At 43.0% G+C, this 21,727-nt stretch overlaps 1 protein-coding gene across 1 annotated transcript in view; it reads right to left on the bottom strand.

Moving 5' to 3' along the window:
• Window positions 1-21,407, bottom strand: part of eprs1 (glutamyl-prolyl-tRNA synthetase 1) — a 36,511-nt gene extending 15,104 nt beyond the window's left edge. Inside the window, exons 1-22 of the mRNA XM_080766349.1 lie at window positions 21,270-21,407; window positions 18,615-18,699; window positions 17,922-18,021; window positions 17,238-17,394; window positions 16,049-16,182; window positions 15,609-15,709; window positions 15,274-15,400; window positions 14,575-14,767; window positions 13,943-14,114; window positions 13,263-13,496; window positions 12,895-12,979; window positions 12,264-12,323; window positions 6,566-6,676; window positions 6,262-6,398; window positions 5,590-5,797; window positions 5,027-5,139; window positions 4,338-4,455; window positions 3,473-3,640; window positions 1,979-2,173; window positions 1,363-1,584; window positions 515-727; window positions 137-367 (exon numbers count right to left, since the gene is read on the bottom strand). Coding sequence (XP_080622475.1) covers window positions 137-367; window positions 515-727; window positions 1,363-1,584; window positions 1,979-2,173; window positions 3,473-3,640; window positions 4,338-4,455; window positions 5,027-5,139; window positions 5,590-5,797; window positions 6,262-6,398; window positions 6,566-6,676; window positions 12,264-12,323; window positions 12,895-12,979; window positions 13,263-13,496; window positions 13,943-14,114; window positions 14,575-14,767; window positions 15,274-15,400; window positions 15,609-15,709; window positions 16,049-16,182; window positions 17,238-17,394; window positions 17,922-18,021; window positions 18,615-18,699; window positions 21,270-21,312 — 3,207 coding nt within the window. The 5' untranslated portion in view covers window positions 21,313-21,407. The remainder of the gene's footprint in view (window positions 1-136; window positions 368-514; window positions 728-1,362; window positions 1,585-1,978; window positions 2,174-3,472; window positions 3,641-4,337; window positions 4,456-5,026; window positions 5,140-5,589; window positions 5,798-6,261; window positions 6,399-6,565; window positions 6,677-12,263; window positions 12,324-12,894; window positions 12,980-13,262; window positions 13,497-13,942; window positions 14,115-14,574; window positions 14,768-15,273; window positions 15,401-15,608; window positions 15,710-16,048; window positions 16,183-17,237; window positions 17,395-17,921; window positions 18,022-18,614; window positions 18,700-21,269) is intronic.
• Between the last annotated feature and the right edge of the window lie 320 nt (window positions 21,408-21,727).

Below are 21,727 nucleotides of genomic sequence, written 5' to 3'. Positions count from 1 at the left end.
CCTATATATGGGGGCATGCCCCGGGTATTACATAAGAGGAAGGGGCATGCATTCTCTATTAGCATCGTTCCCGAGTAGTAGCATGCATCGGCCAAATATTTAAAACAAACCGCCGCCCCACACCCCGGCCACCTACCTTTGGGGCTTTGTCAGATTTGAGCTTCCTCACTAGCTCCCCCTGTTGAGACACCTGAGAATACAGCTCCTGGACTTGAGGGGAGGAGCCTGAATTGGTAGGAGCAGGGCTCGACTTAACGAGTGGTGCTGCTGCTGGAGCTTGTAGTCCAGGTTTGTAGTCCTGTCCAGTCAGTTGCTTGCACTCAACCTTCAGAGCCAATAACTTCTTAACTGCTGCATCTACCTGATCCTGAAGATATTCAGCAAGATGGCAAAAGCTTCAACATCAAAAATACACAAACTATTAAATCAACAATACTGGCCGTAAAACCGCAAAAGTATATTGCGAAGAAGATTGCTCGGCAGCATTCTATAATTTGTAGTAGTTGGGTCTCACCTTGGGGGCTTTGTCAGCCTTCAGTTGTCTGACCACCTCTCCTTGCTGCGATACCTGTTGATAGATACCAGAGCCTTCAGTAGCAGGGGCTGGGGCAGGGGCTGAGGCAGGGGCAGGGGCAGGGGTGGCTCCAGGCTTATATTCCTGGCCAGTGGCCTGCTTGTACTGTGCTTTCAGAGCTATTAGCTGTTTCACGGCTGCATCAACCTGCTCCTAGAAGAGAGAAGGGTGAGAGAGTGGGTGAATTAACACAAACACACACACCTGTACAGATGAAAGAGCTGCATGCTCTGAATGCTACTGAAGACGTACAGGCAGCCCGCCAGAAAATTGCCACAAGTCAGTCACACACACACACACACACACACACACACACACACACACACACACACACGAGTCTAGAAATTATTTGCCCACCTCTACACCAGGCATTGAAAATGTCTTTATGTATGCACATTTAAAATCAAGTCTCTTTTCCAAAATGTCTGACAAATTAAAAAATCCCTTGTTTTTAAATTTGTCAGATCTGCCGGGTAACATTCCAAATTCTTTTCCTCAACCGTTTCTTATAATCTGTTTATTCTTTTGATGCTGTCTATTGTTTAGATGTACAGTAATGTATGTGGGTGTATTGACAAATGTCACATGCAGGATTGAATTGAACTGAGCAGTTACAGTAGAAAATTGCAATGCCATGTTTACATAGTATTAATATGTGAATATTGAGTGCAATTATATATAGATATGACTTCACACTTGTCAGCGCCATTTGTCAGAAAAGCACAGCAATACATTTTAAATTCTTTGTGAGAATCACCCAACAGTAGTATTGTAATATGTTAGAATACCTTTGGGGCTTTCTCTGACTTCAGCTTCCGCACAACCTCTCCCTGTTCAGCTACCTGCTCATGCAGGCCTGCTGAGGAGGAGGAGGGGGTGGTGGGAGTGGAGGTGGGAGGAGGAGGGCTGGAGGCAGGTGGGGTGACCCCAGGTTTATACTCCTGCCCCGTCAACTGTTTGAACTCTGCTTTGGCAGCCAGGAGCTGCTTCACTGCTGCGTCAATTTGCTCCTGAAACAACATATCCATTATATTGTCAACTGTATTATTCATGTAGGAAAATCCTCAGGGTTAATTTAACTAATGATTTTTAGCCTTGTGAAAACAGAGTGCCTTGGAATTGTTTAACCCATTTTGGGTGGGAACCCTTTTTGGTGTAAGCATTATGTTATGCTTTAGCTATTGAAAAATAGCAGATCTACAAGCTCATAGCGCGCCACTCGGTGGCGCGCTACGAGCTTGAGCTTGCGCTACGAGCTTGTAGGTCTGCTATTTTTGAAAAATCGAAGAACGACTGACATAGAAAGATAGCTTTTTCAGAAAACTGTCAGGATTTAGAAGTCAAAATGGGTTAAAATCACATTAACTTGACTAGGTTGAAGCGGTTGAGAAAGCAGTAGCGTACCTTGGGAGCCTTCTCGGCCTTCAGTTTCCTGACCACTTCGCCGTGCTGGGCCACGCGGGCGTAAGGACACGACACAGACTCCAGGGAGGAGGTGGGCGCGGCTGGTTTAGCACTGGGCACTGCAGGTGGAGCTGCAGCGGCAGGTGGAGCCATGCCTGGCTTGTAGTCCATACCAGTTTGCTGCTTGAACTGAGCCTGCAGGTTTACAATTTAGGCATTCCATCAGTCTAACAGTAGAACATCCCCAAAAATAAATAATCTGTACATGTGAAACTATACACACTATAGGGTGGCAGGTCAACAATGACCTGGTATCTGTCTAGTTAACATGCTATCTAAATTACATATTAGCCTTTTCATAAGCCTGCAAGGTCGAATCGTAGAACAGATATTGGCCAAATTACAAGCAAGTTTAAAGATGACACGAAATTATAAATTAATTTAATTTCCATATTTTGAGTGACATACGGTAACTATTTTCTTAGAACAGTTTTTCACTGCTCATCAACAGCTTTATATTTTGCTGCTGTATCCCAGATTCACTGCTCAGTTGACTTAAATCTAGTATACGCTTTTCTGCCGCTAATGTAAAATTAAACTCCACAGTAAACTCCTCAGTGTTTATTCATTCGTGACTGAGTGTACACATTAGGGCATTAACGAGTTGAGATTTTTCCAAGTCGACCTGTACGACAGTAAAGTCGAAGTTGAGTCGATGCTGGTACACGGACCAGAAAAGACAACACAAGAGGAGAGGGGGCATTAATTGGCACACAGCGCAGTGCAGCGCAGCACAGCGGCCCGAGAACACAATACAAAAAATATAACATTAACACTAGTGGCAGTACAGCAGCCCGACCTTCAGAACACATAGGTCTATATTAACATTACAGCAGCAAGCAGCAGTTTGGCACATCTGCTATTACCTTCCACAGTTTTATTTCTAGCACGGAGGTGGGGGGGAAATAGTTTAGGGATAACGTTTGCACACTTCTATCTGTTACTTGATGCAGCACATGCAGTTTAACTTCAGTGGGACACCGACCGCGCTGAGAGCCATACACAGCTGCAGTTATGTTCTTAATTAAGGCGCCTTCTGAATGCATACCGCACTGCTCCGGTGCGGTATGCAAAGGGAGAGAATGACTTCTGTCCGTCCGTGTAGGATTACTGTAGGATTGAATAATCAATCCTACAGTTTGAATTTTGTACACACGCACACAGAGTAAACCATATAATATGGGGAAATCTAATTATTATTATTATAATTATTTTCGACATTCGACTTCTCCCAATTTGAATCGACTTGTGTTAATGAAATCGATGCAAACATTTTTTAATGAATGCCCTAGTACACATGTAACATAATGGATAACATTTTGGGTTACATGTCTTTCTCTGCCACATGATGGCAGCAAAGGGTAGGTAAGCCTTGCCAAGGCATAAAATGATTGACAAAAAAACCAAAACATTGAATTAGTTTTGTATAAATACCTTTAGGCTAAGCAGCAGCTGAACGGCCTTATCAACCTCCTCCTTGGGAGCCTTGGCGACCTTCAGTTGGCGCACTGCCTCACCCTGAGCCACGATGCTGGAGAACACTTGATCACCTGCTGGGGGCGCTGCTGGGGCGCAGGCTGGAGACTTGGCAGGGGCAGCGGGCTAAAGAGCGGAGTAAAGGACATTTTACACGAGGATCAAGGACAAAGGTGTGTGTGTGTACTAGTTAGAGCCATTGATAGTGAAAAGAATAGATGCCTCATTGGCCGCTGCAGTTCGTTGGAGCGATGCGTCTCGCACCGAGGGTGGAAGTGTGCCCAAAGAGTTATATGGACATGAGTGTCACGTGACTGAGGCGTCTACCTTTCTATGTCTATGGTTAGAGAATTGTGTACCGCAATGTTAACTCAGTTACAGTGTTGATTTTGACCGACATTTTTTATTTAGTTTTAGTCATAGTCTTTTGACTAAAATCTCATTTAGTTTTAGTCACATTTTAGTCATCTGAAATGTTCTAGTTTTAGTATATTTATATAGTCTGCCTGAAACCAAGGAGAAGAAGAAGGAGTGGCGCATGCGCGTCACGTGAGAAGTCAGGTTCAGGAAATATGCAGATTTGGTTGTACACGCGGAGGCGCACGGTTTGCGTCTTCACATTTCTTCACTCTGGGACCCGGTTTAACAAAATAGCGTATTCAGTCACAACACGCCAGCTTCGTGTGGATGATTAAAATAAAATTGCAGATTCACCTAAAAATGTCTCTGTCTGGAAGGCACCTAGAAGTTGAAGATTAGGACCATTATGAGGTGTGATCTCATTCAGTGAGAGTGAAAAAGGACATCCAGTATCTCATCTTACAGTGTTTTTGGTTGCCTGGGTCTTGCTCTTGTCCTTGGAGCCGGCCGTGGGCATGTCTTTAGTGTGTCCGTCTGGGATGAAAAGCAGCACACATGGGCTCTCCTTACAGCTGTTAGGGCTACGCACACACACACAGACACACACACACACACACACGCACACACGTACGTTAGAGGGGATCAAGCACCACCCAGTGGTTACCTGGCCACACTAGAAATACATTTAAATGTGTGAAAGGTGGTTCCCATGAATGAGGCAAAACAAAAAGGAGACACAGTGTTGACAATTGTGCTGAAAAATATACATACACGTTATTACAATAAAAACACAAACACCGGAGCCCTTCACACAGACACAATATAGGCAGCATTGTTGGAGGATTTCCAGATTACAACTTCCCAAAACTTATTTACAAAAGGCATTTAAAATGTACTGACAAGTCCATGTCCTTCATGACCACAAGAAGCATCTAAGGTCTGTCTATATGCCTATGAGAGTGTCAACTCTAACTCACTGTCAGGCTGCATTAGAGAACCATCTAAGGTCTGTCTATATGCCTATGAGAGTGTCAACTCTAATTCTGTCAGGCTACATTAGATCCTTAACCACTAGGCTGCTAGGTTACGGTACACTTTAATATGGAGCTGAAACAAACACGGGTGTGGCTCAACGTCCTATGGTGGCCTGACCTGATTGGCTCGTAGGGCTGGTCACATATGTAAAAGCCACGCCTCTGCAGCTGGATGATGTCACCTTTCTTCAGGTTCTTCAGACAAGGATCTCCCAGCATCCTCTCCTCCAACTGGGAAGGGGGAGATGCAGAGCGTACACACACAGAGAGAGACAGAGAGAAAGAGATGCAAAGCGTACACACAGAGACACAGAGAGAGAGAGAGAGAGAGAGAGAGAGAGAGAGAGATGCAGAGTGTACAGAGAGAGGGAGAGATACAAAGACACAAAACGAGAAAAGATCAGATGAAATATGTGATTCAGGCAGCAACTATCGATTATTTTCTTAGCGATTATTCAATCGATGTCTTTTTTGGGTATTTTGTTTTATTTTACACAAATCGACAAGGCCCTATATACTATGCCGTACAATGGTGCGAAAATTGCTGATCTATGATGTTTTAAAACGTGATACATTTCAATTATTATCTATAATCCGAAATCGATTAGTTCGATTAACTGTTGCACCCCTGCCTGATTCAATAACTCACGACATGCACACAGCAGCCAACTCAAAACGTACCTTGGTTTCTTTGTTGATGTACATTTTGAAGTCGTCCTCTTTCCCCAGGACAGGCTTGGAGATGAGGTGTTGGTAGTTGACACAGATGGTAGGGAGCAGTGGGGCTCGGTCTGTCTGCGCCAGCCAGGTGATCTTGGTGGTCTTCTTGAAGTCCTTGTTGTCCAGGTTCAGACGAGCCTCCATGGACAGCACCTTCCCACTGGAGTCCCTGGAGGAGGAGTTATGTGTATTATGGATACGTTGTATAGATGTGCAGGTTGGCAGGGCTGTCCAAATTGGGATAGCAACTTGACACGTTGATTCGACTTTAAGCACACAGTATAAAGATAAGATGTGTAATAATTATACATTTAATTATCAAAAATAAAGTAAAACAAGAATAAAATAAAAATAAAAAATCAATCGTCTACCAACCGAGAGCTATTCATACGGGATCAAACTAAAGCAATAAAAACTCTTAAATGATGGAATATTCCGTCAATGGCACCCACACCCCATCAGTGACAAACAAGGATCTAACAAGAGTAAAAAGGTCAACAATGAAAGGTAGAATCAAACGGAATCGAATCTGTCTGCAAATGTGGCTGTTTGAATGGAAATGTAAAGTCATAACTTCACAACAATGACAAACTAAGCGCTACTGCTCAGCTGTTCATTGTCCTTCCAACCTACTTATTGATTTTGGTGATGACGAGGTTCCCCCAGTTGATGAAGGTTACCATCTCGCCCTCCTTGAAGGTCTCTGCGTCCCCCCCCTCCACCAGCACCCGGGGTCCGTACCACACCTCCTTCTTCCCCACCTCCTCATTCTGGACACAAGGACAGATACACAAGACCCATCTGTAATGATTTGGGAGCACTAAAATAGGTTTATGTTTTTGTTATATTGCAATTTCTTACAACAGGTACGTTTATACCACTCATTCTTGAGAATTGGGAGTGTGTGCGTGTGTGTTAGGTTGGGGGAAAGGAATACCTTGGGATGTTTGGCAGCCTCCGTCATCTCCTCAGCGGCTTCAGGGACGTGAACAGGGACCACATATGAGCTGGACAACGCTGTGTATCTGGGAGCCACCGGGTCTATTACCTGCACGCGCACGCACACACACACACACACACACACACACACACACACACACACACACACACACACACACAACAGAGGGGGGCTGTCAGCAGGTAAACACCTGAACCTTATAGAATACACCCGCACACTGTATTTTCTCGGTATTTATGAGTATTTTCTTTTTAATAATGCATTATAAAAAAGAAAATACGCAGGAAATCACAACGGATGCATCCAAAAGGAACAAGGCGTTGATTGGTGCTGAATATGACTAAGGATGCAATGACACAGAGAAAGCACAGCCGAGCATGCATGGCTATATAAGAACCTACTCCCCACCTTTTGGCTCCCATTTATACTCTTAAGGTGCATTCACACTGACTGTATGCAATACAAAAGTAATTGAGTGCTTGAAATGATCTTCGTCACATCCACTTACAGGGTCCTGCACAGATTTGAATGGCTGTCACCCTTTTCTCTTCTGTGAAAATCACTTGAGTCAAACACTTTGCAGGAATTGGTACACAGTGGTGGCGGTAGTAATACCACAGTGGTGGCGGTAGCAATACCACAGTGGTGGCGGTAGCAATACCACAGTGGTGGCAGTAGTAATACCACAGTGGTGGCGGTAGTAATACCACAGTGGTGGCGGTAGTAATACCACAGTGGTGGCGGTAGTAATACCACAGTGGTGGCGGTAGTAATACCACAGTGGTGGCGGTAGTAATACCACAGTGGTGGCGGTAGCAATACCACAGTGGTGGCGGTAGTAATACCACAGTGGTGGCGGTAGTAATACCACAGTGGTGGCGGTAGCAATACCACAGTGGTGGCGGTAGCAATACTGGTTGGTTGTAATATTTTTTTGCCTGAGTGCATGAAAAGAGCTAGTGGCACGGTGCCAGAGAGGAAGGGAGAGAAACAAGACATGAACAGAGGAACTGTATAAAACTTTTCAAAAGAGACCTGGAAAGCAACTTAATCCCCAAAATAATAACAAAAATAAATGAATCACTTCACAACAAAAACACTAATCGGTTGTATTTAATAGACTCCTTTATATTATACGCGTAGGCAGGGCTACATCAACATTTATGACCCATTATTTATATTTATGCATACATATTGTGTGTAGATTATTCATGTACTACACAGTGTACACACATTGTTTTTCTCTATCTTTTAACTGCAGTGAACATTCCCGCTGGGGACGCCGTGGGCGTGTTCTCTCCTCCGCGTCATCAGTGCCAACACCCGAGGCGGGGTTGGCCAAAGGGCCTTTCTGTGTGGAGTTTGCATGTTCTCCCCGTGTCCCCAAGGGTAGGAACGCTCACAAAAAACTTGCAGTAATCCTGGTCTCTAAACTACCTCCCCCTGGGCGCCTGATGGAGGGGAAAGGAATTGGTCGGAATAACGCGTTCCTTTCACGCACTACGTCCGGCCGGGAACTCTCCCCTGTCAGGTGAAAAGAAGCAGCTTGGACTCCTCATGCATAGAAGGAAGCATGAGGTCAGTCCGTTGACCCCCCAGGTTGGCAGAGGAAGTGTAGCGTCCATGATTACATTAGATAATTGACACTGGGTGAAAAATGGGTTGCAAAACCGTGGGATAAAAATGATATAAAAATAATTATTTCACTTTTAATGTGATGTGACAATAAAGATGTATTGATTCTGATCTCAACAAGGCACTGGATTATTGGCTAAGCCAAACAGCAGTCAAGTAAAACCAAGGGCCGAGCCTTTGCAGACTAGTGCCTCTTTTACACGCTGACCATCTCCAGATAAAACGTCAAAGTCCCGTTGTGTAAATGGTCGATACAAAATGAGAACGCAAGAACGCACAATTTATGAAAACACTATAATGTCACTAGGTGGCGGTAACGGGCTGCCAAATAGATCAGTCACCCACGTACAAGAAGAAGAACCCCTTGATGCAACCCTGCACAACACAGCTCCGTCTTTTTGGCAAATCTAGAACTTCCTGTTTGAAAGCTAGCAAATTTAAGACATCCGGTTGGTTTCAGAATAAAGGTGCCGTTAATTAAATAATGATTACATTACATTATTAGTATTATTATTACATTACAGTTATTGTAAAGACACACATTATGTTTCTGTGTAAAAATAAGTAATTAAATAACACAGAAACATAATGTGTGTCTTATAGCATCATTTAAATGCTTAATTCGTAGTTTTAATGTGCAAATGAAACTTTTTTTTCAATACTCTAGACTGGGGTACTCTTATTTTGAAGAGATCGTCTTAAATGTGCTAGCTTAGATTTGCCAAAAAACTGTGCCGCGCAGCCCAGAGCATGCAGGCAAAGCACGCCACAGGATGGTTATATATTTCCACTCTGGAAGGTGGTTTCACTTTGTTGCGTTTTCACCACCTGAAAACACCATTCTCGTCTAAATGGACCACAGCAAACAATACTTTATTTTGCCGTTTTCTATGAACACCATCCTCGTCTAAAGACCGCCTAAATCTCAGCCAGACAATTATCACTAGCCACCCCACAAGCTGGAAAAACTGTACTTCCAACATTATTAGGAGGTTCTATTGTTTAAGATTTAGTTGGCCAGGAACAACGTAACTGATAGAAGGGGACAAACTGAATTTGACTGTGGTTATGATTGGTCAAAGTTATGTTATGATCATGATCTCTTTATATAGTGATTAGGGGGCGTTACCCATGTTGATAACCAATCAGCCATGGACCTCCCATGTCTGATCAAAAGGGATTCATCATTCACACCTGGGTAAAATGAATGACGCTGCATGAGGTTCAATCTTTAGCCAACATTGACTCAATTATTCATAATTTAGTAAAGTTGGTTAACATTTTGAATGACTACAGAGGAAATGTAAACATACGTGAAAATCTATCCATTAGATAGTCTATTTATGCTATATGGCTGAAGCGGTGAAATAATAATGCCATGTATTGTATTATGGTCCTGCTCTGGAGAAAGGGCTGCTGGGATGGAAGGAGCAGAGAGGAGCAGGGAGGTGATCATGGATGAAGGAGGAGGAAATAAAGGAGAAGAAGAGAGGAGGAGGAGTACCTTCAAACAGCTAACTGGCAGCTTGGAAACAGAAGAGTGAGATGCAGCTTAATGTCGACGACAGGAGAGGAACAGTGTGTGTGTGTGTGTGTGTGTGTGTGTGTGTGTGTGTGTGTGTGTGTGTGTGTGTGTGTGTGTGTGTGTGTGTGTGTGACTGTGACTGTGTGTGACTGTGTGTGAGAGTGAAGTTATAAGTATGAGAAATAAATCAAATGAGAAAGTGTCTAAACAGAGAGGGACATAGTGTAAGGCAGGAGACAAGGGAGAGAGGGAAAGACAGATAGACAAGGTAGACATGTTCACACAGAATGGCTGACCTACATTACATTACTTCCTGTCCTGGTGTCTTCATCTACGGAACTATTGCATCTGCAAAGTGTCTTTTCCTCCCAATACTTTCACCAGTGAGTGACGTCAGTGGGTTAGGGAGCGATCTGGTACTAGACTAGACTAGCACTGCTGTACTAAGTTACTCACTTTGTTTTAGACCTGTAGTGTACTCTGTATAATGCAGTGTTCATTTAAACTCTTAAAAGTGTAAAAGATTGTATAATGCAGTGTTCATTTAAACTCTTAAAAGTGTAAAAGATTGTTATACATTCAGAGGTTAAATTCGCCACAGCCCTATCTAGTGGTATATGCTACGGTTTTCAGCCCGCACGATCCCAATTTGAAGCGACAACACCGGTGTCCTTGACTTTATTATCTTATTTGCTGCCCGCAACACCACCAGCATTTGGAAAAAGCCAGTCTGATCATATTGTAGTTGGCTTCACTATTCTGATGTATCACGACACGCGAACATGACTTGTACAATGTACATTTAATAGAAAAACCCCAAATAAGCTAGTTTGGTCGATAATGTTGATGAACATGATGAGGACTGGTAGATGAGGGTTTAAATCATCAGTCAGTCACTAAATGTACTAATCTAATCTAACTATTTAACACAAAGGGCAACATTATCTTATCACAGAAAAAAAAAAATATATATATATATTCATTCGTATATTCAGCAACAACCATTTGATGGAAATAATATAATTTTGGTTGAAAATTGGTTCTTTTCATTGAGCAACACAGTGATGAAGTGATGAAATGCAAGTTAAGGCTCATTCATAGTATGGGTTCTCGGTGGTGAGGTCACGTGACCACCGAACTACAACATGACGTCACGGTGAAGAGCAAACCACCGCCACCGCCCTTCTCTCTGTCTTTACTCACCACCGCTCAACGTTATTTCAACTCCGGCGGTCACCTCACCACCGGAGCGGTGGTCACCTCGCCAGTCCCCACCGAAAGTCAAGATTATGAATGAGCCTTTAGGCTTCAGGGCAAGAAGCGCATTGAGCTGACAGCCAGACAAACACAGCAGCTCACCATGGAGGAAAGGACACAGCATGACCACCAACTGAATGACCAAATGACATGTGGCAGGGAGGAGCAGCCGCTTTCATTTCTACACTCTCAAGAGTTATGGGGGTCTTCAAAAAAAAAGGGCCAAAACATAGTGTCACTGTTTTAGTAAATACTGGACTGACATTCAGTAATTGGGTCTTATGATCAAAATAAGAACATTATAATGACGTGCAAACTGTAGAATTTGCCATGGATGAGGCCAAGTCTTGCCACAGACACATTTGTCAGTGTCCGGACATAATGATGACCCCTGGTTAAAAGGTTAGTAGAGAGCAAGGAGAGGTGGTGAGCGGAGGATGAGATGTGAAACAAAACAGTGAAGAGCCAAAAAGCCATGCAAGCAGAGCGATGAGTCCATTACTCGCTTATAAAGGCAAGCAGGTTGACTGATAGATACTAGAACACATGAAGCCTGATGTTATACAGTAAATAATAGCCTCGTTCATGTATTCAATGACATCTCTGAACACAGATTCTCAAATTTCACTTCATAGTAGCCAACTATTTGAGATTGGTATGAATAAATGTGTCAGTTCTTAACTGCTTAGACGCCAGGGGGGCGTTAGGTGCGGCGAGTGCCAGCCGAATTTGCAACATGAGCAGAGAAGAATAGGTCTTGTAGTTTAGGCTGAAAGTGAAACTATTAATGTTTTATTAGGCACCATCATGCCTACTTCATATCATTATGGGCCATAATGTCAATAAAAACAGTGTGCACGCAGGGATTTTGGCTGTTTCTTACATGGACGCAAAGGTACATTCATGTTGTTATCTCGGGCATGGCTACAGGAGTTCTTTAAAAAGACAAGGTACTGTTCAATAAAGGGAATTAGCTAGATTCTTCCAAAGTTTATGGACTACCCCAATACACAAGGAGAAATTAAGACAACTTGTAATAAAGAATTAAAACTAAATCCTCTTCCCTCCACTGATCCAGTAACTACCAAATAACTACAATTAAGTGTGGTACAGTGACAAAAACCAGTCTCTCCTCATTAAAGTAATGATATTTGTGTATTTCATACACAAATATCAAAATCTTTCACAGTCTCACAACATCTGCCAGTCCTTGCCGTGGCAAAAAGGGGGTGGGATACAGAGAGGATGAATCAAACGTACCTTCTTGTTAAAGGCCCAGATCTTGTCCCACTCCATGTTCACCACTGACCTGGATCCTCCCTGGGCAGAGAGACCACACATCATTGGGTGAGGAAACAGTAGAAATAAAGACATTTTAATGGAATTTGTGCGAAACCATTTGAGAACCACTGGTTTATAGAAAGACATTGTATAGAACCCATTTTATATGCATCATTTATATTACATCATTGATTAAATCTTTTTTTTTAGGCAACTGAAATTCTGGAAATAGTCATGTAAAGACCTCACACCTGAATAGCTCAATACAAGTTCTGTCTGTCAGTCTATCTATCCATCCATCCATCGGCGCTTTACATAGATTGTGCATCAATTCACCCATTCACACACCCATTCATACACCGATGGCGGCGGAAACCATGCCAGGCACCAACCAGCACATCAGGAGCAATTTGTGGTTCAGTGTCTTGCTCAAGGACACTTCGAGACTAACTCTGGGGAAGCCCGGGTTCGAACAGGCAACCTTGCAGTTACCATCCCGCCACTCTACCCCTGAGCCACCGCCGACCTGTACATTGAAGCTATTATTAGGGCCTAGTAATAAAGCCAGTCCCTGGATTCTACAGTGTACTTGTGTGCAAAGCCAATTTACCTGAGCAGCGATAAACTGTTTGAGGCCCTCGACAGTCATTCCTCTTCTCAGCACTCCTCGGACGGTGGGGAAACGAGGGTCGTCCCTGGAGGAGATGAGAGACAACATGGGATCAGGAGGAAGGCATTTAATAAAGACGGAGGAAAGGGACAGTTCATGAACGCATAAGTTGGGGAAATCTTTAAAGGGCAGACAGGCTTTTGTTAGGTTGTTGGGTTATGTTAATTTCCAAAACCTAGTACCTATCGTTGTGAAGCTTGGTGAGGCGAGTTGATGGTTCATTATAGAGGGTGCATGCGCAGACTGCATGTACACAACTACACACACCCACACACAGACACTTTAACAATTAGGCCTGAATAACTCACCAGCCATCGACATAGCCCTGGTCCACAAACCAGGTGAGCTTCCTCTTGGACAGAACAGTGTTGTTGAGGTTGAGCCTGGCATACTCCCAGATGTAGGGCTTCCTGAGTCGCAGTGCGTCGATCACCCAGTAGAACTGGTCATCGCGGTCATGGTACTCAGTGGTCCTCAGGGCGTGGGTCACCCCCTCTACACTGTCCACGATGGGACAGGCAAAGTCGTACGTTGGGTACACCCTAGAGAGGGAGAAATACGAGTGAGTAAATCTGCTTACGAAAAAAATATCTGAAGGTGTACAGTACCCGAATATCAATAGTTTAAAGATCGGATGAAGCTGTGTTGTTACTAGACTATGTTGTTTTATGCCGACTTGCACAGCTGTAACTGGTTAACCCATTCTTGGCGGGAACCCCTTTTGGTGTTAGCATTATGCTATGCTTTAGCTATTGAAAAATAGCAGATCTACAAGCTCATAGCGGGTCTGCTATTTTTTTTTTTATCGAAGAACGACTGACATAGAAACATAGCTTTTTCAAAAAACTGTCAGGATGTAGAAGACATTTATAGAATCTCAGGTCAGAACGGGTGAGGTTCCTGTCAGCCTACTGTCTGTCCCTTCAAAAAAAAAAACAATAAAAGGCGTAAGCCGCAAAAAAAAAAAGAATGGGTGAGGTGGAAGTACTTGTAACTGGTGCCCGTGCGGGGATGGGGAGCGTTTTTGCAGCGGTAGAGGGTGGGGTCTCTCAGACAGCCGTTGTTGGACGCCATGTCGATCTTGGCTCTCATGCAGCAAGTCTGACCGCGCACTGACCCAGCCTTCATCTCCTCCCACATCTTAAAGTTCTGCTCTACCGCTAGAGAGAGAGACAGGGAAAGAGAGAACATTAGACACTGTACCAGCCTTCATCTCCTCCCACATCTTAAAGTTCTGCTCTACCGCTAGAGAGAGAGACAGGGAAAGAGAGAACATTAGACACTGTACCAGCCTTCATCTCCTCCCACATCTTAAAGTTCTGCTCTACCGCTAGAGAGAGAGACAGGGAAAGAGAGAACATTAGACACTGTACCAGCCTTCATCTCCTCCCACATCTTAAAGTTCTGCTCTACCGCTAGAGAGAGAGACGGGGAAAGAGAGAACATTAGATTTGCTTTAAATATGAAATTAAATATTATATTCAAATATTTACAAAAATGTAAAAAGAAAAATATAAAATAGCAGATCTACAAGCTCATAGTGCGGCACAAAGTGACGGGTTATGAGATAGTATCTCTGCTATTTTTTTAATAGCCAATGTATAAAATGGCTTAACATACAGTTGCTGCGGTTCTTGGACTCGAAGCGCTGCTCTCTCTCCAGCTTCATCTGCTCTGGCGGCGTGTCGTCGATGTAGGCTTTGCCCTCCGTGAGCAGCTGCTCCGCCAGACGCTGGATGTTGGGGAAGTGGTCGCTGGTGTAGGTGAACTGGTCCGGATGGATCTGCAGCAGGGACACGTCCTCCAGGATCACCTGAGACAACAGTAAGTAGAGAGACAGACAGCACAGGGAGAGACATGATGAGGACAATTGTAGGGTTGGGGTTCGATAGGCAGGATTCCATTGTGAAACTGGTTCTAATTATTTTTATTCAATACGCTCACAGTCAAACTAATCTGTTAGTGATTCTTTTCAGCAGATGTGCGGAGGCTTTGTGTAGTAGACAGTAAGGATAGCAGTGCCAACCAAGCTTGCTAACATTTACTGCATTACTTACTTTGCAATGCCAGGAGTATGATGATAATGGTAGTGGTACTGTTCCATTAAAGAAAAGCCAGTAAAATCATGGTGATTACATGAAAAGTGGTTATTCTGCTCTGCGGGTCCTTCAGAATGATGAATTTACATTTTCTGCAGCAACATAGAGCCAGTTCAGTATGTGTGGAAAATAATAAGGCAAAATTAAAATTGCTAAACCAAAAAGTGATTATTGAACCGCATTATGGTGTACGGTGAATAGTGAATATGGAACACCTCACCTTCTCAAAGTCCTCCTTCTCCTTCTCGGGGTTGGTGTCATCGAAGCGCATGATGAGCTTGCCTTTAAAGGTCACCTGGTAGTGCTGGTTCAGCAGAGCAGCCTTTGCATGGCCAATGTGCAGGTACCTGGACAGGGGGCACAACAAAGGACAGAGAGAAAGTCAATAGTTGAGAAGATTATTAATGATTAAGAATCACAATGACTAACAGAGTGGTGGGACAAACCAATAGCATGACATTACACATGCACACAGCCTCGTTACAATACTTTTGCATTCACGTCATAGAGATCTAAGTATTAATGTAATTATTTTAAAGATAAGTTGCGTTTTACCCGCTGGCCTCTGGGGGAAAGCGGACCACGACTTTTCCCATCTCAGCTCCTGGAAGCTCCACAAATTTTCCCACATCCTGTTTTTTCTCCCTCTCCTCTGACTGTCTCACACACACACACACACACACACACACACACACACACACACACACACACACAAACGCACACAAACGCGTCATACATCGGTGAAGAGGTGACATGAGATCGACATTTTGGAACCACTACGTTTCTATGTGGATTCTGAGACTTAATTTCCTTGTGTTATTTAAGCTAATACATTTATGTCGTAAAACAAAATGTTAAACTCTCTCACTCACATCATTTTATCAAGCCAAAAATGTATTCATTTGACGAGGAAAGCCATTGCAAAGTCCATTCCAGATTTTTGGGCTACAAAAAGTACAAACACCAAAATCATGTGGGGCTGATGGTGTGCTTACGTTGGACTTGCGTGGGGGAGCTTTGCCCTTGGTCCACTTGCCCACAGCAGTGAATGGCATCTGAGAGGCCAGGAAGTTGAACCATCGATGGACATGGAGGAAGGATCCATCCTGACCGGGCCACTCCACATGGCCTGTATGAAATTTGCTGGATTTAAATCAGGTGATCCCATTCTACTTTAAAGATGGAGTGCCACAATTTGTATTTTTCTAGTTTTTCATGTGTCTATGAGGTGACAGTACTTCATTAGACATCCTGGAGTCGTATTTTTGTGCAATGATGTATTCCCTTTGTATTTAGGGTTTCTTCCTGGAGGCTGAACCCTTGACAGTCAAACGTGCCAATGAAAACAAAACAGTAATATAGTGACATCACATTGCAGCCCCTCCCCTAAACCCTCCCCCTTTATCATACAACTACAGGTGGATCACCACCCATCACCACCCACCAGGCATACTTAATGAACTGGTGGCGGCCACATAAAAACGACACAAGTACTGTACACTTTTTTTGAAAAAATGATTCCTCCTTATATAACAAAAAGACCTGAGGATCATGTTTTAGGGTGGAAAGAAATCATGGCACTCCATCTTTAAACATTAAAGCTCTGGTGAAGGAAAGGTGAACGATAATCACATTCAACCTTATGGCGGTACCTTTGTCTATTGTGTGATGCCATAGGTGCCTGTGTACAACATGCTATTCACATTGGATTCATGTGTAGTAGGAAGATCACTCACCTGTGCATGCGTTTAGTTACTATTACAAATAACAATTCAATTATTTTCAGAATGGAGAAATCTATATAATTTCCCAGCTCTATATGAAAGTACACTATACACAACAACAATGTCCACAAGCAAAATGAAGGCAACAATGACATTATAGTCACATTGAAATTCCATGTGTAATGAATAATGATCCATAACAAGACTACAGACAGTTCTGATTTGGTGTAAAAACACCTAACACAAAAAATAAAACAAGGTAAACTATCATGTTGGAAATATTCAAGAAATATATTTTGTGGCTACGCATGGACCCAGTTTCACCTCTCTCTCCTCTCGGTCCTTGGTTTCCTGTCTCACTAGCACACTACTTAATTAGTTTGTTCATTCATTCATATATTTATATTTGAATGGCTACAATCATAAATGGCTTTAAATGAATAGATCTTGTGTGACGAACCTTTGAGTGCAGCCCAGACACAGAGATCAGCCAGGGTGACAATATTCCCCACCAGGAAGGTTCTGATGGACAGGGTCTTGTCCAGGTCCTCCAGGGATTCTGTCAGCCCGGTCTGACCACAGAGACGCCGGGCGCTGAACTCCAGCCAGTGGTCCACCTGGAGGAACAGATCATTTTCAGACGGAAAAAGTACAGGTTGATTTAGTGTAGATTTGATAGGCCTTTTACAATTACATAATCGTCCAATCGCAATTATTTGAGATGACAATTATTTCATAATCGTCAATCGTGTTTAAAAATGTGCATACATTTTAAAACATTTCCCAAAAATGGCAGAAATAGTTGGTTAACTATTTCCGCAGTAATAAGTATAATAAGTATAAAAGTATTACATTTGTCAGTAATGTCTTTGTCTATTCAGGTCATGTGTCATATCTGACCTGTGCAATTTGAGATTACGAAGAATGAGACATAAGAGCCTAAAAGCCGAACAGAATTTTTAATTCTATTCATAATAATGTCGACATAAAATAAAATAAGAAAATAAATCGTTAATCGCATATTTGTGTGACAAACAAGTAATAGTCAACTTAAATTTTTAATTGTGGCAACCCTATAATTTGACCACATTAATTAACACTTGTATGCAAAGCATCATAGGTGTGGCGTTCTTAGGTGACTTACCTCCGTCTGTTCCATCATGTTGGATCCGTAAAGGCCCAGGGCAGGGGCCACACGAGCCAGGTAGCGTGCGATGGAGTTAACATCCGTGAACTGCAGAGCACTGCAAGGAGAAGGAGGGGGTGGTTGGTTAGTACAGTAGGTTTCAGTGACACACTCATTTCAGTGAGTTGTACAGCATCATTCAAAACAAGCTCAGTTTTCTATGAGCTAGATTGTTGATCCGTTCCTACCAACAGGTTTCTATTGTCCCAGGTCTGAATGAGACCATTGCTCATTGGACCAGAGATTCTCTGTAGCCTTTTCAATTTTCAAATGATCGGAAACTGATTTGTAGCAAAAACGTGATCGGGACAATTGTATCAATATTATACCCTGTATATATATATATCATGATATTAGACTGGATATTGTCTATAATTTTGGATATTGTACTATTGTGGTATGGCATAAGTGTTCTATAAAACTATAAATATATATCGGATCAGGAAAATTCAATAATCAAATGATCGGATCAGGAGCTAAATAATATGACAACATATTAAAGCGAACTAGTGAATGTAAAATAAGTTCATCAGAAAAGATTGGGTTCTGGGATTTAGGAGATTAACCTTAATTCCCATTGGCCACGTTTATTTCTCCAGCTGTTTGCGGTGTGTAGTAAAAGTAATCAGCGCGAGAAAGAAGCTTACTCACTCTGAGATGCGGAGCCTGGTGTCTTTGCCCTCCTCCACAGAGAGCTTCACGCTCCCCTTTACGTGCTCTGCAGCCAACAGCGCCCCTGGAAGAGAGGATGGGAATGTCAGTGTCAGCTAACCAACAACACCTGTTAGTAAGTACACGCAACAAAATACCTTTCCAGGGTCCAGGGTCAATTATAGAAACCCGTCTCAAGTCTGTGTGTGAGTGTGTCCGTCGTCATTTCTCTTGGGGCAATGCTCAATTGCTATTAGAGAATGCACTGCAAATCAGAATGCCCGCAACATTCAAGATTAAACTAATGTTTCAAAGTGAGAAACAGAGAGAGAACAGCCAGCACTCAATAATGTCCTTTTCACATTTATTTACCTGACCCAGAGCAACAGACACGTTTCAACCTACAGTAATAGGTCTTCCACGCTCAATTTCATGATTGTGGTTGATTGAGTCTGTGTGACTATAACCTATTCATAATCATAGTCCAGTTTTCGGTGGCTTGACAATCATGTTGTAGTTTTCGGTGGTCACCAAAAACTGGACTATGAATAGTCTGGACTATGAAAAGTCCTGACCCATGGGGGAACTAACTATTTCCATAGACAACGCGTTGGTAACCTGTCCCGACTCCCAACAGCCAGGAACCTTGGTGTTGTCCTGTACTGTCAGCTCTCATTCAAAGCACACATTACAACCATCACGCGACCGTGTAGGTAGGATTACACCCTATAACATCCGACGAATTAGACCCTTCCTCACCCAGGAGTCAGCCCAGGCTCCCAGCTCCTTATTCAGACATATGTCATGTCAAAACTTGACAGGCCTACCGGCATCACGGGATGCGCACTTAAGCCTCTCCAATAAATCCAAAATGTCGCAGCTCGCTTGGTCTTCAACCAGCCAAAATTCTCATGTATCCCCCCTTCTTCGCTCCCTCCATTGGCTCCCGGTTGATGCCCGCACAGAGGACAAAACTCTGATGCTGGCATTCAAAGCAACCAAAAGGTATGGCACCCCCATATCTTGCAAGTCTGATCGAACCCTACAAACCCTCCCGCTCGCTCAGGTCAGCCAAACACAGGAAAGCTGGAAGTACCTTCACTAAAAACGCTCCACACGTCCCAAACGCTTCTTCCTTCCGACTCCAAAACTATGGAATGCACTTGGCCCCCGTAAAATCTGAATCCCCTGAAATTCTGCAAACTATTAATAAATATTTAAATCAATCAATCAAACTTCCCATAATTGTAATCAGAACTGCAGATTCTGCAGACTCTCAATCTGCCACCATAGGCTGAAAACCCACCTCTTCAGACTCCATCTTAGCACTTGCCGTGGCCCCGCCGACCTTACAGGCGTATGCAAAGGCTCAACTTATCTAACTTTAGTTAGCATTTTATGTAGACATAGCACTGTTAGGTTCTTAGCTTATGTATGGTTCATTATGACTATTTCATCAGGCAGACATAAAGCTGCTACGCTGTTCTATTCATGAGATACAACAGCATCCACAGCTAAGATTTATATTTCTGACAAAACCTGCCCAACTTGCCCAGTAGAAAAGCTGTCACATGGGAGAACATCCTTTAACCTATGAGTGGTTTACACTAGGGGTGTGACTGTTCATAAAGATTTAAACGTACAAAATAAAAGATAGGGGAGAGATGAGTATGAGACAGGGGGGAGACAACAAGATGAATAAACACCCAACAGCCATGACACTGACAGCAATGATCTGATGGTACAAACATTTAATCTAAGCTTGTCTCTGCTAGGCCTAAAGGCATGGCCGAGACTACCATATTTTGCAGCCTGTCTGACACAGTAGAAAGATGAGAGGGAGAGTGAACTACAGTGACAGACAGATTGCTGAGTGTACCCATTTGCAGGACGCTTGCATCATCTGCTTTAACGCAGAATAAACACACTACGGCGTTGTTTGACCAATTCCAGTGAATTAACATATTGCCACTGTTTTGATTGATTGAAGTATGTATTAACAGTTTTCAGAATTACAGTACATTTCAAGCACAACTCAATATAAAAACTTTTAACTGTGGACAACACCATAAAGCATTACACTTGTTTACAATAGGGTCCACACTGTAATCATTGTTAGTCTTAGTCTCTTAGTCTGACAATGCAATGCTAATTCTACCCACACATGTCAAAAACATTATTAATGTCTTCTTCATCAATCTGCTACAAACAAGCAACATGTGCAACTGAAAGCAAGTGTGTTACATTATGCCACGACGACAGGCTTGCAGTCTTCCACACGTCTGTGGGCGTTATACTGATGTCTGTGACCTATCGAATTCTGAGACTGAAACGTTTGGTCGTTATTGCGTCAGATTAATGTTGAGGATTCATGCCTATAGGTGAAAAGCAATACCCAACGGGGTTTGGCAACGTTGTATGACTGGAAAACGTGGCACCATCTAACAAATGCGGCCCGTAGCGTCAGAAATTCATCCGCATACATGTTTTCAGACGCATTTACAGTAAGACCTCATGAGTTGATATTAGGACACCAGCTGCGGTGTAACGCGTGCGTTGGTTAGCATTAGCACCGGTGACAGTTGGCTGTCATCATGAGGAGTGCAAAACGTGTTTTAAATTTTAAATGTCTTGATGGAAAAACATTTAACTCACCCAGGGGCGGGTTGCTGGAGTTAATGGTGAGGTTTAAGGCCATGCTCCACGTCCCAAATACCTTTGTAACGGTTTTGTTTTCCACTCGTTTAAAAAAACCTCAACAAAGTCTGTCAGTTTGTAGACTCCAATCTCGAGACGACAGCACGCATGCGCAGACGTCTTCGGCTATCTATGGCGTGTGGTGGGAATGTTTTGCCTACACTGCCTCCTGTGCAATGTGTAGAATACTGTCAATACATTTGTAGTGGTGGAAAAAAATGAGTTTTCCCCCCCCATACTGTACATGTTTTTCCCTTTTTTTTTACTGTCTTTATATGCTGATTTCCTGTTTTTCATAGAAGTGGATTAAGTGTTCTGATTAATTGAAAATGGATAGGACCCTGTAAGCAAGTCTTCAAAGACAAGTATGCTTTCATTTGAAATGTACCCATTCTACATTCTGTGCAATATAGCAC

Source organism: Protomyctophum bolini (assembly GCF_963924005.1).
Source record: "Protomyctophum bolini genome assembly, chromosome: 1".
In the NCBI taxonomy this organism is placed as follows: Eukaryota; Metazoa; Chordata; class Actinopteri; order Myctophiformes; family Myctophidae; genus Protomyctophum; species Protomyctophum bolini.
This window is presented reverse-complemented; position numbering and strand designations above follow the sequence as displayed.